The sequence below is a fragment of the Mus pahari genome, chromosome 12, assembly GCF_900095145.1.
Source record: "Mus pahari chromosome 12, PAHARI_EIJ_v1.1, whole genome shotgun sequence".
Lineage (NCBI taxonomy): Eukaryota > Metazoa > Chordata > Mammalia > Rodentia > Muridae > Mus > Mus pahari.
The window spans coordinates 81,994,436-82,011,223 of NC_034601.1; the positions used below are offsets into that span (position 1 = coordinate 81,994,436).

Here is a 16,788-nt window from a genome sequence, read left to right on the forward strand (position 1 = left end):
TTATAGATTGCTACCCCCCCCAGCATTTGGCTCTCAGTGGGGTTTGAAGCAGAGCACGAGAGGGTTGTGTCCCCCCGTCTCTTCCCTCAGGACGAGGCTTGGGATGGTGAGTCCTGTTCCTTACGTGAAGCAACTGTCACTGTCTGTCCATGGGCAGCACCCATGTCTGGTGGCATCGGATGCCAGTTTCTAATCAATGTAGTTTCTACAAGTTCTGCTGAGATCACATGCCTTGACTCACTNCCCCCCCCCCCAGCATTTGGCTCTCAGTGGGGTTTGAAGCAGAGCATGAGAGGGTTGTGTGTCGCTGTCTCTTCCCTCAGGACGAGGCTTGGGATGGTGAGTCCTGTTCCTTACGTGAAGCAAGTGTCACTGTGAGGCCATGGGCAGCACCCATGTCTGGTGGCATCGGATGCCAGTTTCTAATCAATGTAGTTTCTACAAGTTCTGCTGAGATCACATGCCTTGACTCACTTTCCCGTGTAATTCTGAGCATGAATCGTCTACACTCAAACTGTACATGGGCAGAGGCAGGTTCCCCAGATACAACTGGAGGCTCTAAGAGCAAACGCCATCCAAGGCCAAAACATTCCAAGGAGAAACTTAAAAATTATAATCAAAGGAAAGGGGAATAGATGCAAATCTGTTTTTTACAAAATTTGATCAAAATAGCAGGACCACAAAGTGGCCGACTACATCTGGCTTTGGGAAGTGGCCTTTTGGGGTCCCACTCTAATTAGCTTGGTGAAGTAGCTTGGGAGGCCAACATTTCTTGGAGACTCAGCCCTACAGCTTTCTCAGATGCCCAAGTCTTCCTCCAAGTGGGGACAGGGACATCTAGCTAGCTTTATTCTGAGGATGAAGCCAGGCAGAACAAGTGGCTTGCTCTCATCACAGATGTGGGGTGCTGGCTTGGGAAAAGGCTGCCTTGGTGCAGGCAGGATCTGTCCTGGGCCAGCTCCCCTAGCTCCTACAGCTCCTTTCAAGGCTGTAGTGCGCAGGTGGGAGGGGCAGTGAGTAGGAGGGGCGTGGGACAGGAAGTCCAGTGCAGGGAACAGTACTGTGCTTCCTTTCCCTTACAGGGCACATGAAGAATTTCCTCTGAACTGAGCCAGCATCCTGGAGGCCAAGGTCAAGGGTAAGTGTGTCTCTAGGACACCTGCAGCTGCAGGGAGCAGCCTGGGGCGCACCTCATTTGTTGGCAGGTCTAGGTGTTGGGGGGTTACCGTGGCTTAGGGGGAATAGTGACTTTAAAAAGGCCAGTGCCCCAGTATGTCCTGCAGGTGGTCACTGAGCCCAACACAGGCGCACAGACCTGTTGTCGTCAGCCTGATGTTGTAGAGCACAGCACAGGGACAGCTGAGCCTGCAGTTGGTGTGGCCATCCCCAGGCACAGCCGCTCTGTGCCAGCATCACAACACCTTTTCCCAGCCTGTTTTAGTGAAGGAGACTTGAATGGTTAACTGAAGGGTCAAGGTGCCAGGTTAGCCTAGCTGGCCATCAACCTGAACCACAGGTGGCTTCTCCTCCTGGTAGATAAGGCCAGGGGGCAGCAGCCAGGAGCCAAGCTTACCCTCAGGGGCTCGTACAGTCGGATCTGCCAGTGGGTTCACCCTTTCTAATGCTGTGACCCTTTAACACATTTCCTAATGTCCTGGTCACCCCCAACCATAACATTATTTCATTGCTACTTCATAACTGTAATTTTGCTATCATGAATTGTAATGTAAATGTCTGACATGCAGGACACTGGTAGGCAACCCCTGTGAAAGGGTGGTTCAACCTCGGGGCTGAGAACCACTGCCCTAGTGTCTTAACCTAAGGCCGACTCAGAATTCAACCCCAGCCACGGTCGAGAATGACAAGACTGCAGCTAGCGGCCTCTAGTGGCCATGACGGCCAAGTCCCACATCAGTTACTGGACCAGCTGGCTATCTTGAAAACTCAGATCCCCTCCAACACATGCATACACAAGATAAGGGACTAGGAAAGACATGGCTCTCATGACATCTATGGACTATGGTACACCAACGAGAAGCCCTTAGATGTGACACAGTTGTCCTAAAATGAGAATAATCCACATGTTTTCTTTTGAATGTGTATTTATTATGTTCTAAAACTGTGAATGACTTATTTCAAAAATGCAAACTAAAGGAAAACCAGGAAGGTAGAAATTTGGTAGGCTGTGTTTCTGACAGTCAAGTGTTGGCTTCACCTAGGCCGCCACTTTATGTCTTTTACTCCATGAAAATGTCTTTTCAAAGCCGTGTTGTCAGCCCACGGGGAGTTCAGACAGGAGTCATCATCATTCTCTTCCAGTTTCTGGAAATAAACACGCCTTACTCAGGGCAGCACTTCAGAGGTAGTTCATATAGACTGAGGGAAGGACCTGGGTCACTCCTTGCCACCCAAGCACGCCCCTGCCAGTAGTGGGACCCCCCACGGTCTAACACTGGAGATAGCCTTGGGGAGCTGGAAGGCCTTCCCCAGCCCTGTGTGGATGGCACAGGGCCCGGCCCGTGGGGGAGGCACGGGATGCAGGATGCAGGATGCGCCCCAGCTCTGCCGCCGCCCCTCCCACCCAATGGCTACCTTGAGCTCCTCCTGTCTCCTGTGGTAGAACAGCATCAGCTGCTTGTGTTCCTCACTGCTGATGACGGGCTCCCGGGCTGGTGCACCCTGCCCTCTCTGCAAAGGCGAGGGCAGAGTCAGCCGGGTGTTGAGACATTCGCTTTGCAGGGACATCGGAGAAGCAGTTATTCTATAGCTGCCTCTGCTAACAGCTAAGATGGTGGGCTGTAAGCCACTGTGGGGTCGGGCATGGGCATGGGCATGGCTGGCGCCCTGGACTTGTAGTGGACGCTATCTATGTCATGGTCCAGTGCAGACAGGCTGATACTCAGCCATAACGTAGGAGACAGAAATCTCCGGGCCTTGTTCCCCAAAGTATACAGTAATGGTTCGGGAGCGTGCCCAAGACACCTTGGGTGGATGGCGCCTTGGGCCTCCCACCCTTTTCTGCACACAGCAGCAGCAGCCTGAAAAGCCCTATAACCCGGATGGGCTGCCTTCTCAGTATGAGCACATTTCTGTGTGTAGAGCTGCTTTTCAGGTTGAAACAACATAGAAAGGAAATTTCTACTTTAAACTAGGCTAAAGTCCACACAGGTCAGAGGACACAGGGTAAGGTCCACGTGGGGTGAGAGGACACAGGGTTAGGTCCACGCAGGGTGAGAGGACACAGGGTTAGGTCCACGCGGGGTGAGAGGACACAGGGTAAGGTTCACGCGGGGTCAGAAGTGTCACCTGCTGGATCTTGACGATGATTTTGGTTTTCTCATTTTTCCCCACGTAGTCAGAAAGCTTCTTTGTTCTTCTCAGCTCCTTGGCGGCCCACCACAGCTGTGCCTCTGACTCCTGAATGACTTCAAGGGCTGCCTGTGGTCAGTCATACAACTACAGGAGGCGGCTTGACAGGGAAAGCCACACTTGTCCTACCCCGGCACCTGGAGCCTGGCTGCAGGCCCTTCAGGGAGGGACAGGCTTCTATCACCCTGCTCTCCCCACCCTGCCCCCGTACCTGAGTTCCTGACAGATCTTCTTTATTTTCAAATTCCATCCGGATAGGATCGTATGGTGGTAGCCCCATGGGATAAACGATCATTACCGCACCTCGAAGCTGGTCCAAGGCATCTTTTACCATCTCCATGGTAACAAAGACTCCAGCTTCTACTTGTTTCTGAAAGTGGATCAGGCACCACTATCAATTCAAAAACCTCCTGGCAGGTTACCCGTAAGAACCTTGGCAGCCCTGCCAGCACAGCCACAGAAGGAACCAGAGGGCTGCTGCTTTGGGGTGACGAGTGTCCACCTTGGGGCTGAGCTGAGGACAGACAGTGAGTGGCACCAGAGAGCCTGCAGTGCTTAGGGCAGACAGCTGGGAGGGGGCAGTGAAGAGGTGGAGAGGCAGCTTCAGAGCAGGTACAGCCCTGGGCAGGTGGGAGAGGAAGGGGCATCCAGAGCCTCAGTGTCAGGCAAAGGGGTGACAATGTCCAAGGTGGGGAGATTACACTGCAGCTTGTCTCGCAGGGAGCACGGTATGGACTGAGTTGGAGGGACATCAGCCAGAAGCTCTCAAGAGAACAGAGGGAGGTATATGTAAAGAATATAGCTAAGGTTTGCCCCTGGTTCCTAGCACACAGCAGAAGCCCTTCAGATCACTAGTGCTGGGGATGTCCTTAGTAACTTTTTAAAAACGTATTTATTATGTGTATCTAGCGCTTTGCCCATATGCATGTGTATGCACCATGTGTGGGCCTGATACTTATAAAGGAGGCCACTAAATCCTCTGGAATCAGCGATGAAGACGACAGTGCGCAGCCACGTGGGCGCTCTGGGCAGCAAGTGCTTTTAACCACAGCCACCTCTCCAGCCCCAGCCATCTGCTGAGGCAGCTCTCCCTGTTCACGCAGGCTGCCTGATTTGGGGTTCTCACCTGAGCATCCCTAACACTAGCTTGCCCTGTTGCCTCCAGGAAGCTCCTTTGCATTCTACCTGAGTTTGCATGACAGCTTAGGTCACGGTGGTCACTGCCACAGCTCCTGCCTAGCAATGCTGAGATTAGCCCATCCGGTGCTCTCTAGCTGGGGATCTGAACTGAACGCAGGAGTCACATGAGGTCCCTGCTGACTGGGTCCTGGGGTTAGACCTGAACTGACCTCCTGCTGGTACTGAGGAGATTTTAACCAATTGGGGGTGAGGTGTGGGGATGAGAGGAGGCGTGCCAGGAGGATGGTAGGGAACCAACCGCAGGCACACGGATGACACAGGGAAGGAAGCTCTGAGGGAGAACTGTGTACCTGACACTGTGGTTCTGTGGACAGGAACCTACAGGGGACACCTATTCTGAGGTACAGAATGCACTGTGGGGGTAAAGGGCCGTGGTCTGAGGGTAAGAACTCTGCTAGGACACAGCCTCTGAGGCCATGGCTCCGCTCTCCTCAGAGGATCTCTGCTCAAATGTGTCTGGTATCAAGGGCTCTGGTGAGACTGCAGACTTCACACTCACCAGCAGCTTTCCAGGGGCTCCTCGAAGACTGGGCAAGGGGCATGGGGGTGGTGGGGCATGCCTATAATCTCAGAACTCAGGAAGCTGAGGCAGAAGGACTGCTATGAGTTCAAGGTCTGTTTGGGTTAAATAGCTGAGTATTAAGCTGGCTAAAGCTACATAGGAAGTGCCTCAAATAAATTGAAAAAATAGTCTAGCTAAGAGCTTGGGGAATGTTTAGAAGTACATTTTGTGGGGCAAGTCTGGAAGCATGGGAGGGCTGTTATGCCAAGACACGCTCATGTGGGTGGCAACGACTGTCACCCCACAGATAAATGTGACAAGTGAAAATATCAAAGATATATGTGTGTGTGTGTATGTTGGGGGAGTGGTGTGTATATATGTGGTGTATGTGTGTGTGTGTGTGTGTATGGTGTGTGTGGTGTGGGTAAGAGGACAATTAGTGGGAGTTGGCTCTCGTACCACCAGGAGGGCCCTGAAATCAAAGCCAGGCCTTCTGAACTTAGGTTATCAGGCACAGCAGTAAGCACCTTTATCTACCCAGCTGGCTCTCCAGCCCCAGGTGCTTAAATGTCCCTGAATTCTCTCCATCCGGGGCACATCATCTGCCCTTCAATGGTATTATTTTCCTTCTGTGAAACAGGTTTTCTATAAATGCTGGAGATGATTACCGCGGCTTTGTCTTAAACGTCTCTGTCAGGCCTGTGTCTATAGCTCCATTAGAACTTCCCCAGCTTAGCTTTCTAAGTAAACACAAGAAACTCAGGTCAGGTCAGGTCGTGCACGGCACACAGCCCACATTCATGCAAGACAACAGAAACCTTTGTTTGCTCAACAGGACCTGGCAGGGCTGGACAACTGTCATCGTCATGGGGGGAGTGCCAGGGCCCTCCTCACGTGTGCTTATTTGCTTTGCTGCTGGAAGGCAGAGAAAGGAAAGAAAAAAGCAGAAGCAGGGGCAGCAGAAAGGTGGGAAAGAGAGGAGCAGGGCCTGACGCCGCCGGCTCACAGCTAACTGCAGCCCATCCTCAGGATCGACCACGTCAAAGATAGAAGCCAACAGAAGTGCGTCCTATGGAGAAGCTGACCTTAGACACTATCGCTTTGGCTTCTTCTACCGTCTTCTTTAAAACCTGCTTCATTTTCTCATTTGGAGCTATAAAGATAGAAAAGGACAGTGGTCAAACACACAGCCTCTCTAAAAACTCCGATGTCCTCAAACCAGCCTGCCTGAGCCCGGGAGCTCGAGACGTGGGTGTTCCAGTCTGGATTTAACACAGGGACATAAAGAGAAGTGGGAACTCAGGCAGAGATCCCACCGCAAGGGGCGAGGTCTGCAGTGTCTTCTATGCTGTCTGGCACAGGCTACAAAACCAGGCCGGGGAAGTCACTGGGCGAATAGGGCCAGCAAGCCAAGCAGATGCTAAAAGAATTTTAGGCCTCTCAAGCTACAAAGCTGCAGCTCATCTCTCTCAGTGTCTCAAAAGCAGACATGGGCAGTTAGTGATTGGCTGGCTGCATGCCAGTAAAACTTTACTTGTGCATACATACATGTTTATATGTATGTATGCATGCATGCACGCATGCATGCATGTGTTTGTTTGAGTTAGGATTGCCCTGTGTATCCAGGCTGTCCCAATTCTCTCATCCTAAACTCCTGAGTACTAGGATTATGTGTGTGTCCTCTTGACTCAAAAAACTTTATTTCACCTGACGACTGTCCAAATGTGGCATTGAACACCAAGTCATAGCTTCCAAGTTTAAACTAAGCTTTAAACTAAGCACAGTGGAGACAGGGTCTCCACTTCTAGGTAGAATGGTACAGCACCCACCCATTTTCGACCTATAGAAGCGGCCAAAAAATTTTTTTATTAGATATTTTCTTTATTTACATTTCAAATGCTATCCCGAAAGTTCCCTATACCTCCCCCCCCCCTGCTCCCCTACCCACCCACTCCCACTTCTTGGCCCTGGTGTTCCCCTGTACTGGGCCATATAAAGTTTGCAAGACCTAGGGGCCTCTCTTCCCAATGATGGCCGATTAGGCCATCTTCTGCAACATATGCAGCTAGAGACTCGAGCTCAGGGGGTACTGGTTAGTTCATATTGTTGTTCCACCTATAGGGTTGCAGCCCCCTTCAGCTCCTTGGGTACTTTCTCTAGCTCCTCCATTGGGGGCCCTGTGTTCCATCCAATAGCTGACTGTGAGCATCCACTTCTGTGTTTGCCAGGCACTGGCATAGCCTAACAGGAGACAGCTATACCAGTGTCCTTCAGCAAGTTCTTGCTGGCATGTGTATCCAACAAATGGGGCACTTCAGCAGGAGCGAGCAGACAGAATAGGGTCCACCCCTTGGCTCATCCTGGGCTGGGGTTTCAGCACAGGAGTTTCACAGTGCACTATTTCTTAAGTTTTCAGAGAAATGATGACATTGCATTAGTGAGCATGGGCGTGCATGTGTGTGGCATCATGCACATGTGAACTGTGGGGAATTAGCTCTCTCCATGCACCTGCAGAGTTGTCCTGCTGACCCACATCTCTTAACCTAAAGCGCTGCCTTCAGGTCTGCTGTGATGCACCGGAGCAAAGGCAGAAGAGAGAGAGCCAGTTACCTTGCCCGTTCCTCCGCCCTATGTCGTCCTTCGTAAAAACAGACCCTCCGCTGGGCACACACTTCTCCCCCCACTCGTCCTTCAGTTTCAGCTCTTCAATCTGCTCATCAGTCAGTCCTTGCATATTAGGGGGCAGAAACACACCGTGCTCTGCCAGCTCTTCCATCTCTGAAAAACAAGGCGAGGGGAGAGTCTTCAGCTGTCATCACTAACTACAAGTGTACACTCCTGGCTCACAATTTTAACAATCATATACCAGGAGCCATGTGCCAGGGCTTCCCTCATCCTGGACAAAGCCACCACCTCCTCAGTCAGTCAGTGCAGCAGCGAGCTTCAGACCCCTCCGCATCCATGCGCTAAGCCACTGTGCTCAGGAGTTACCAGGCCAACGCTCAAGACCAAGCTGGTTCACACAGCCTTACCAATTTCCCAAGGAAAGTCTCGGGACATCCCACTTAATGTAACCTTGTGAAGGGTGCAAGACAACTGCGTAAGCATCCATCTTCCTAATGTACAGCTCTGATCCGAGGCTAATAGTTTATGAGCCCCTCCCATGGAGGCTCACTTGGTAAAGTTCTTACTGTGTAAGGTGAGGGGCTGACTTGAATCCCAGAGCCCGGGTAAAAGGGCCAGGTGTGGTGCAGTGCACTTAGGGCGGGAGTGCGTAGGGGAAGGTAGAGACCTGGGGACCCCTGGGGATTGGTTGCTAGCCAGCCTGCTCTGCTTCAGGTCAATGAGATATCCTGTCTCAAAAACAAACAAACAAAAACAAAAAAACAAAAAAACAAAAAAAACCCAAGGTCATACAGCACCCAGGTTACACCTGCCTCACACACAGACCCCCTTCCCCCACTGGCACAGAGACACCTACCCACATAGTCATAAAACTTTATAGTGACACTTCATAAAATCACAGGAAGGATTTAGGCAACTGTGCAGGTTGGTTTTGTCAACCTGGCACAAACCTACACATAGCCAGGGAGAGGGAACCTCTACTGAGAAACCGTCTCCCTCAGATGCCTACAGGCAAATTGTAGGGCATATGTTTGAGTCATGACTACTGAGCACATGTCACCACCCAATGGACAGATGGTCTGGGGTGACAAAGAATGTCTGAGCAAAACCTGAGGAGCAAGCCAGTAACCTGCTTTTTTCCGGGGTCTCCGCTTCAGCTTCCTGCCTTGACTCCCTCAGGAACTAAAACTGTCAAAAGGAAAAAAACCCTTTCCTCCCCAAGTTGTTTTTGGTCATGGTGGTTTCCTTCCTTCCTTCTCCTTTCCTTTCCTTTTCCTTCCTTCCTTCCTATTGTTGTTTGTTTTCCTTCTTCACAGTTATAGACGGCACTGGTATGAGGATCATGGCGCATCACGGCAGACCTAACCACGCTGTTTGGAGACCACTTTGTTAGTGTTTGGAACTCTGTGCTGGAAAAGCCACGCAGCCCTTAGCACTCACTGGGCTGTTGGAGGAACTGGAAGGCAGAGTGCAGGGCAGATGATGCAGGTTTGCTTGTGAAGGTCCAGAGGGAAACCAAGACTCTACCTGGGCCATTCGGGTGGTATTTTGTATTAAGAATCTCCAAACATTTAATACCAGCACTTGGGAGGCAGAGGTAGGCAGATCTCTGAGTTCAACCCACCCACACTGTTGGTTCTAGTCAGCCAGAGCTGTAATAAGGGACCAGAACCACTGAAGTGAAATCTTTGCCAGGGCCGAGATCAGCTGTGACTAAGAAAAAAACAGTATCATTAAGACAAAAATCTCCTGGGTTAAGCTTCCTGAGGGTCAATGGACAGAGCTGTTGTCTAGAGGGGGCCAAAGCTGGCCAAGTGTATGTACCTTCCAGATGGTACTGGTTTTGAGGGCATGAAGGGTCATGGAGAACAGTGGAGGCTGGGCACAGGAAGAGGCCAGGTCAAACTTCAGTTTCAGGGAAACGCCAGGATTGAAAGGATCGTGGAGAGAGGCCGAGGCCTGGCATCATAACGCAGGGTGAGAGAGCCCAAAGAGAGGCCAAGAGGCAATGGGTGGCATTGGAAAGGGGAAGCCTGTAGACACTTGAGCATTTTGGAAATGCCAGTACCATGGAATGACAACCAAGGACAGCAGCAGCTGCGGAGTGGAGCCAGCCTCAGCCTGTGGGCCCTGGGAGGCAGAGCAGAGAGGAGCCGAGAAGACCCTGGGTCCAACACCCCTGACAGCGAACTTCACAGGGCTGCACAGTTCTCATTCCATGCAAGTGCGCTCTGGGTCTTCCCTCTTGGAGTAAGATTAGGTTTGAACTTTGAAAGAGACTGAACTTTTAAAGTGAAAATTTAAAAGCCCGTGGAACTTCTGAAAGTTGGAATTTGTTTTATATTGAGATATTACTATTAATAAAGTCTTGGGGGAAAAAACAAAAAGGAGAGGGTTATGGTTTCATGGTGATGTGTCAATCGGTGTTTACAAGGAAGCAATTGGTTTTGCTTGGCTTTTGTGGACCTGGCATGAACATAGACGTATCTAGGAAGAAGGAACCTCAATTGAGAAAATGTCTATAAGACTGTTTGTAGGCCAAGTCTGTGCGTAAGGCATTTTCTCAGTGACAGTAATAGGGGGGCCTAGCACTCTCCAGGTGGTATCACCCCTGGGCAAGTGGTCCTGGGTGGCATGAGAAAGCAGGCTCATGAGGAGCAGTGCTCCTCCGCGGTATTTGCTTCAGTGCCTACCTCTGTGTAGATTCACCTATGCAATTTTTACATGCTGCCCCACACTTTCAGTTTATGATGTCAAAGACCCGGAGGTTCCCCCCACCCCCTACATGTTTTACTTTTAATATGTCACTTAATATTGAGCCTTCTTTGGAAGCAGTTAAGTTTGATTTTATATATATAAAACGGGTCTTAAGGCGTTCTCTATAGTGTAAAAATAATGTGTTTCCTAGGAGACAGAAAACAACACCAAGGCTCTCCCGGTGAGAACTTTAATGGGCGCCTTCAAAGTCAGGAGACTCAAGGGCCGGGGCTTTTAAGGTCTCAAACTGGGCATTGACTTTCGTAACCCCCTTCCCTGCAGCCACCTCTCACTCCCTCACCCTTGCTCACTCCCACCGTCCCCATCTCTCAGCTCCGTCCTGCCGCCTTTCGACCCAGTTCGTTCGCACTTCCGGGAAGCCCAAGTCCTGATTTAGTTCAGCCTCCTTGGCTTCCCTGCTGCTCTGCTCCGAGTCGGCGGTTGGCTGACGAGCCTGGGTTTCTCCAGACGTTGGTCTTTCATCCCGGGTCAACCCTGATGCTCCTTCCCCACCCAGGGCTACGGCGAACCTTCCCACAGCCTCGCGCCCCCGAGCGCTGCCCCGCAGCCGCCGGCCCCGTCCCGCACCTGAGCAGAGCCGGTGCACCTTCAGCCGCCCGTTGTAGACGCGGGCCACCTGCGCCGTGAGCTCTTCCAGCTCCGTGCTCCCGGGCGCCTGCAGCAAGAACTGGCTCTCGTCGCCTCTCTTCACGTGCAGAACCACCATGGCTGCGCCAGAGGCGACGCCGAGGCGGCAGGGCTGCAGGCAGGGACCACAAGGCCCGAACCGGGTCGGCCGGACCCGCACCAGCCTGAGATTAACCGCTGCTCCGAGGCGGAACCCGGGAACGCGGCTCACGCGTCAGTCGGCAGGGATGAAGAAAACGGCGCACGCTCGCGGAAGTGGCTGTTGCCAGGGGCAGCAGACAAACATTGAGCCGGCGCCCAGTGAGAACGCGCGCCTGGGAGGCCAGAGGCGCTGAAGAACAGGTTGTCCGGGCGGCACGGTCGCCGCTACCGGAAGTAGCTGTTGTCAGGGCAACCGAAACCCAAACCAAGCAGGCAGAGGCCTGTGCGTACTGTCCCGGGACTCGGGGGATGTCAGCTGGAGGAGCCTGGCCACTTCTGGATTAAGAATGAGAGCGAGCGCTGGGTACTAAGGGAGCATAGCCGCCGCCAAACACAGACTGGTTTCGCGCAGGCACGGATCGCTTCCGGAAATGCCTTCTGCTTTAGGTCTCCGGAAATCAGAAAGTGGGGAGCTCTGCTGCTGCGCACTGCTCATTTAGTTTCACTGCTGTCTACCGCCCGTCCCTGGAGTCTCGGTCCCCATAATCTTAGAAAGGGCAAGCGGACACTGCACTGTTCTTCCAGGGCGCTCAGACACAGCTGAGGATCCCATTTTAGTGTTACAAAGAGAAAAACGGATGGAAGAAATTCAAATAGAAGAGTAAAGAAAATTAAGCAAATTAAAATTAACCCGTGCTTTGCTTTGAAATGATCTCAAACTCATAATTTGACTAAACGGTGAGGGTTTTGTTTGTTTCTTTGTGGTGATGGCACATTAAATTTTTAACTTGCCGATAGAAATTCCTGGAAAGAAGCTGTGTCTGTAATTAAAACAGCAGTGATGTGGAGAGGCTGTGATTCTGCGGGTCCAGAGACTGATTACCTTGTCTGTTAGCTTTAGCTCCTGGAACAGACATCCATTGCCCTCCTATGGGTCAGAGCTAATGTCCATCTAGGCTTTGAAATCTATAAATGTAGCTTTCACTAACCCAAAAGTTAAGAATGTCGTCAAATAGCATCTGACCTAAAGAAAAATTCAGTCTTACTGTATGTGCCTCTCTGGCATTTCCACCAATGTATCTGAAACTTGCCATGACTTATGACTTTGTCTTAGAGAGCTACAAAACTTTGTGAAACTGCCTCCATAGTGGAACATGGAATTTGGGGTAACCCAAATCTGCCATGGTCAAATTTGGTTTCACAATAAACTACCTCTTATTCCCTGCATGTATTATGTATACACACACACACACACACACACACACACACACACACACGAATGCAGGAGTGCACACATGCACAGAAAGAAAAAAATTCTTCCCTTTTGAGTAAAGAAGTCAGCTAGTGGTAAAGACATTTATTTCATATGACAGCACATTTCACAAGATATGTACAGAATGTATACCAGCAACTTTAATACTGTACTTCTATAAAGTATATAGTTATAAATACTGTATGCCACATAAGCGATAAACCTCTTACGTACATATAAACAGCAATCTACTAGAGAGAACAGAGACTCACAGAGATTCTTAGTGTCTGTTTTCTGCTTTGACCAGACCTGGCAAATACACACGATGTCGAGCTCTTTGTAGCAAACTTTAACTTGCTTTGTGCGTTTCAGCAGCTACCAGACTTCCTGACAAGGCAGAGCTATTGCTCTGCAGACATTACAGTGGTTCACACCCAAGGGGTCACTGCTCGGGGCTGCGATCCACACTGCTTCAGTTTTCTAAAGTGGATTAGCTTGCTAATGGGGAGTGGATACCATACACGCTACTCACACAGATGTTACAGCCACAATCTCAACAAATTAATTCACATTTTGAAGCACACTGCTCTAGTAATACTGCAGTTTAAAAGCTACTACTGTTGAAATGATTAGAACCCCAACAAGCACAATATAAAACTCACAAGAGTTATTGCTAACAGCAAGTCATGGCTGTAGCAGAGAGTAACTTCTATAAATACAGGATTTTGATAACACTGAGCATTTGCAAAGGTGCTCTGTCCTAACAGATCTGCTCTATGATAGAAGTGCAATGCAGTCTGCTGTGCTTTTACACGGAGGTGAGGGCAGCCATAAGTTCTTTCTAATCTCACAATACACATCTTTAAAGGTTCAGGTAGATGTAGGAACTTGGGTGTAAGCACATCACTCTTTTTATATAAAGAGAACATTAAGTCTTAATGGGTAAGGATGATTTGAACTTCAGCTGACTGACAACCAACCAACCAAACAATAGCTTAGGGAGTTTTCTGACTGGCTTACCTAATGATATCAAAATACTATGTTTTTGTGTTTTTTGTTTTTTTGTTTTTGTTTTTGTAAAAATTCCATGTATTTTTTTTCCCACAAAATTGATAAATGTAAGATCAGTTGCATACTGGCAGTGCAGGAGACAAAATCCACAGCTAATTTGAGGTATAGCCTCTAAAACCTTAAAGCAGCATCATGGATATGTGATGTAGCCTCTTACATGGGAGAGTACGTACACTGGATATGTTCCTAATTCAGACCACTCAATAGCTGATAGCAAAGCTCCAGGCCATGGGCAAACAGAAAGGTATGGATGGGGAAGGGCCACGCAGAGAAGAGTGCGCTGACAATGTGCCTCTGTGAACCTGGTGGTGTGCGCCTACTGTTCTATCTGTCCACATGAGCGACCACGTCTGGACGGCCAACTGTAATTGCCCAGAGGAAGGCATCATAGAGGTACAGAGGAGGAAGGGAATGAGGGTGACTCTGAAGGGCTGGGGTACAGAATAATAGGAAATGGCAGTTCTGTAAAGGATCACTCTACTCTAGGGTGCACAATCAGTGAAAGCATAGAAAGCACACCCGTGCGGCTGTCTTCCTGATAGTGAGATAGTGAAAAAGGACATTGTCAGAACTGTTAGGTAAAATTTCATCTGAGTTATATCAAGTTTTATAAGTATGTAGATGGATACATGTTTGTGTGCATAAATACAGACATACATTCCTAGTGTACGCATACACAGACATTTTGACTGAAGTGATGCCTTTCACGACAATCTCACCAGAACTCTGGAAGCTCTTTGGTAAGTATCCATGACTACCTATCCTCAACAGCACAATAGGCTGGCAGTCCTGTCAGCTGCAGTTGTGTGGGCTTTATGTGATTTTTATGTGACTATCTGAATAAGGACTATTTTCTAGAGTAGTTTTAAGCACTTTTAAAAATAGTTCCTGTTCTCTTCTAGTCATCTGAAGAGAAAGAGCAGAACTCCAGTTAATAAGAGGATGTCTTTGTTATTTCTGATATACACAAATTCCAGCTTTATCTACATCTTCTAGTGGTATTTTATATAGTATCAGTGCACTTACTGATTATTTATTGCACATGACTAATGCCCCATTCTCTTGGATCCACCCTGACAAAACAGAAACAGACAGCCAAACCACATGAGGAGAAACTCCCGCCCTTCCCACGCAATTATCTTTCTGTGAAGTCCAATGTGGAAGGTGCCTTAGATGCCAGGGTTGTGCTAGGTCCCACAGATGAGGTCGTGCCAGGTGGTAGCAGAGGGACAGGAAGTGGTGGCGGTGGTGGCCTTCTGGCTGGCAACACACAGAAAGAAACGCTCGTACCTTTACTCGAGTCATCATCAAATGAAGCTGGTGCATTACCCAGAAAGTCTGCATAAACTAACGTTGACTTTCCCGTTGTAGGAAAGTTGTCGTCTTCATCAAAGGTTACCCATCCTTTGGGGTTGCTTGTTTTTACTGTAGACTGGCTCTGCAGATCAAAGTTGTCCTCAAAGCCACCAAGTGAACTTGAAGCCTTGCTCGTGTCATGACTGAGAGGCATGAGAGGCGGGAAAGGACTGTTGGAAGCAGGCTCTTCTTTGGAGAGCCAAGAAGTTACCTCTGACTCTTGGTACTGAACTCTAAATGGGTTCCCAGGGGCAGCAGTCCTGTCTGTAAAAGGGTTCCTGCAGGGCAGGCTGGGAAACGGGTTTGCAGAACTGCCCATACTCTCCTGTGACTTGCTCTCCTCTGGAACTGGAGGCATGGTTGGCATGCAACTTACAGAACTCAAAGGGTTAACTTGACTTTGTGATGCAGAAGGCAACTGAATCAACATCTTTGGGTCTGGGGTTAGAGCAGGTGACATCTGAACAGAAGGCTGTGGCTTTGATACAGCAAGCACACTAAGTGAGAGATCTTCAAACGGGTCACTCTTCAATGTTGGCTCTTGTTTGACACCAGAAATGCCATTTATTTTTACCTGGAAAAGAATAAACACTGAATGATCAATTTTTTAAATTTATTAATACTCCCTTCTCTTCCTAATTTTATTATTTCTCCTTTTTTGAGCAATTATACAAATTTAAAACTAAAAAGTACCTATATAGAATTTTTGCTTTGGTGGTTTAATAAATAGGGCAAAATAAGTAAAAATATGTTAAGAATTCATAATTAGATAAATCCATGGTTTTTAAATCTCAAAGAAATGTGATGGAATAATTTCTTCCATTTGATTTTTGAAATGGTAAAAAAGAGAATTATACAAAATGATGAGTTTTCTCATGCTCTGTTCTTTTAAAGTTTAACAAAAACTTAAGAAACATATAATAAGAGCATTTACTAAATATGCATAATAAACTTCCAACACCCATCTATGAGAATATGTTTCATCTAAATTCCCTATATAAATTCAATTTTATGAATAAAAGATAACTTAATATATTAATAAATTCAAAGCTATAGATGGGATTTTTCCCTTTTTGTATTTGGCAGTGAATTTTCAAAGCTTTCTTTTAGTTTTCAATGATAGTTTGCCTTTGTAGCTTACTCACTGAATAATACAAGTTTCTTTAACTGACCTTGCTCACCCTGTCAGGCAAGACAGATAAAACCAATGATTATTTAAAGTGGAAGGGGACATTTCATTTTCTATGAGAACTGATTCTAAAAAAAAAAAAAGAAAAATCAGGAGACTCTGAATACACTGGCCACAGGAGGAATGTTCAGAGTTAACTTCATGGCCATAAACAATTAGCACTTCTTCCTAAATCCCTTTGTTCACCATAAAGCTGGTTAATGGAGGCCAGTTGCTAGACTAAACAAGGCTCAGATGAAATCAGACTATCAATTACTGTGAGACCCACATTACCAACCCTCACCTTAGAGTTAACTTATGATCTAAGTAAGGCTTGGAAACCGTGATGACATCGGTAGTGCCTTTTACAGAGAAAGGTGCTGGAAGGGGTTTTAAGTATTATTAATTTTAATCTAAATTACCAAAAAGAATCTGGCTTCTAAAATTATCTGAAAAAAAAATTTCCCAAAAGAAACCTAAGGAAAAAGCAATTGGGTTTTCCCATTTATGTAGTTATGTCATATATAAATGGTTGTTTTTAAAATTATACTTTTTAGTTTTGTTAATTTTCATAGAAAACAAAGCAAAAAAATGGAAAGGCATTAGCGAGAACTAATATGATTCCTAAAAACCCAAAGTACTAAGAAAAAAAAGCAGATATGAGCTTACAATATGATACTAGAACGTATTAATGTGGAC

General features: G+C 48.1%; 2 protein-coding genes across 13 annotated transcripts in view; both read right to left on the reverse strand.

The window, feature by feature from the left end:
• Nucleotides 1-2,087: 2,087 nt before the first annotated feature.
• Nucleotides 2,088-11,302, reverse strand: Cfap298 (cilia and flagella associated protein 298). Its single transcript, XM_021209720.1, has 7 exons — nucleotides 11,042-11,302; nucleotides 7,682-7,849; nucleotides 6,157-6,224; nucleotides 3,581-3,739; nucleotides 3,307-3,438; nucleotides 2,593-2,688; nucleotides 2,088-2,322 (listed from the first exon to the last, which is right to left on the reverse strand). Exons 1-7 carry the CDS (start codon nucleotides 11,178-11,180, stop codon nucleotides 2,212-2,214), a joined length of 873 nt encoding a protein of 290 aa, XP_021065379.1. The 5' UTR covers nucleotides 11,181-11,302; the 3' UTR covers nucleotides 2,088-2,211.
• A 1,282-nt stretch (nucleotides 11,303-12,584) lies between these two features.
• Synj1 (synaptojanin 1) overlaps nucleotides 12,585-16,788 on the reverse strand; it is a 74,026-nt gene continuing 69,822 nt past the window's right edge. For 8 of the 12 annotated variants that reach the window (XM_021209245.2, XM_029544350.1, XM_029544346.1 and 5 more), the window contains one exon: nucleotides 12,585-15,495. In XM_021209245.2, coding sequence (XP_021064904.1) covers nucleotides 14,701-15,495 — 795 coding nt within the window. In that variant the 3' untranslated portion in view covers nucleotides 12,585-14,700. The remainder of the gene's footprint in view (nucleotides 15,496-16,788) is intronic. The other 4 variants (XM_029544356.1, XM_029544355.1, XM_029544353.1 and 1 more) reach the window with 1 other exon arrangement.

Coding starts and splice junctions, on each gene's coding strand:
- Cfap298 (XM_021209720.1), bottom strand. CDS start 11,180: ATGGTGGTTCTGCACGTGAAGAGAGGCGACGAGAGCCAGTTCTTGCTG. Junction 3,439..3,580: donor AAGATCTGTCAGGAACTCAG/GTACGGGGGCAG, acceptor GACTGACCACAG/GCAGCCCTTGAAGTCATTCA. Junction 2,689..3,306: donor TCATCGTCAAGATCCAGCAG/GTGACACTTCTG, acceptor TCGCCTTTGCAG/AGAGGGCAGGGTGCACCAGC.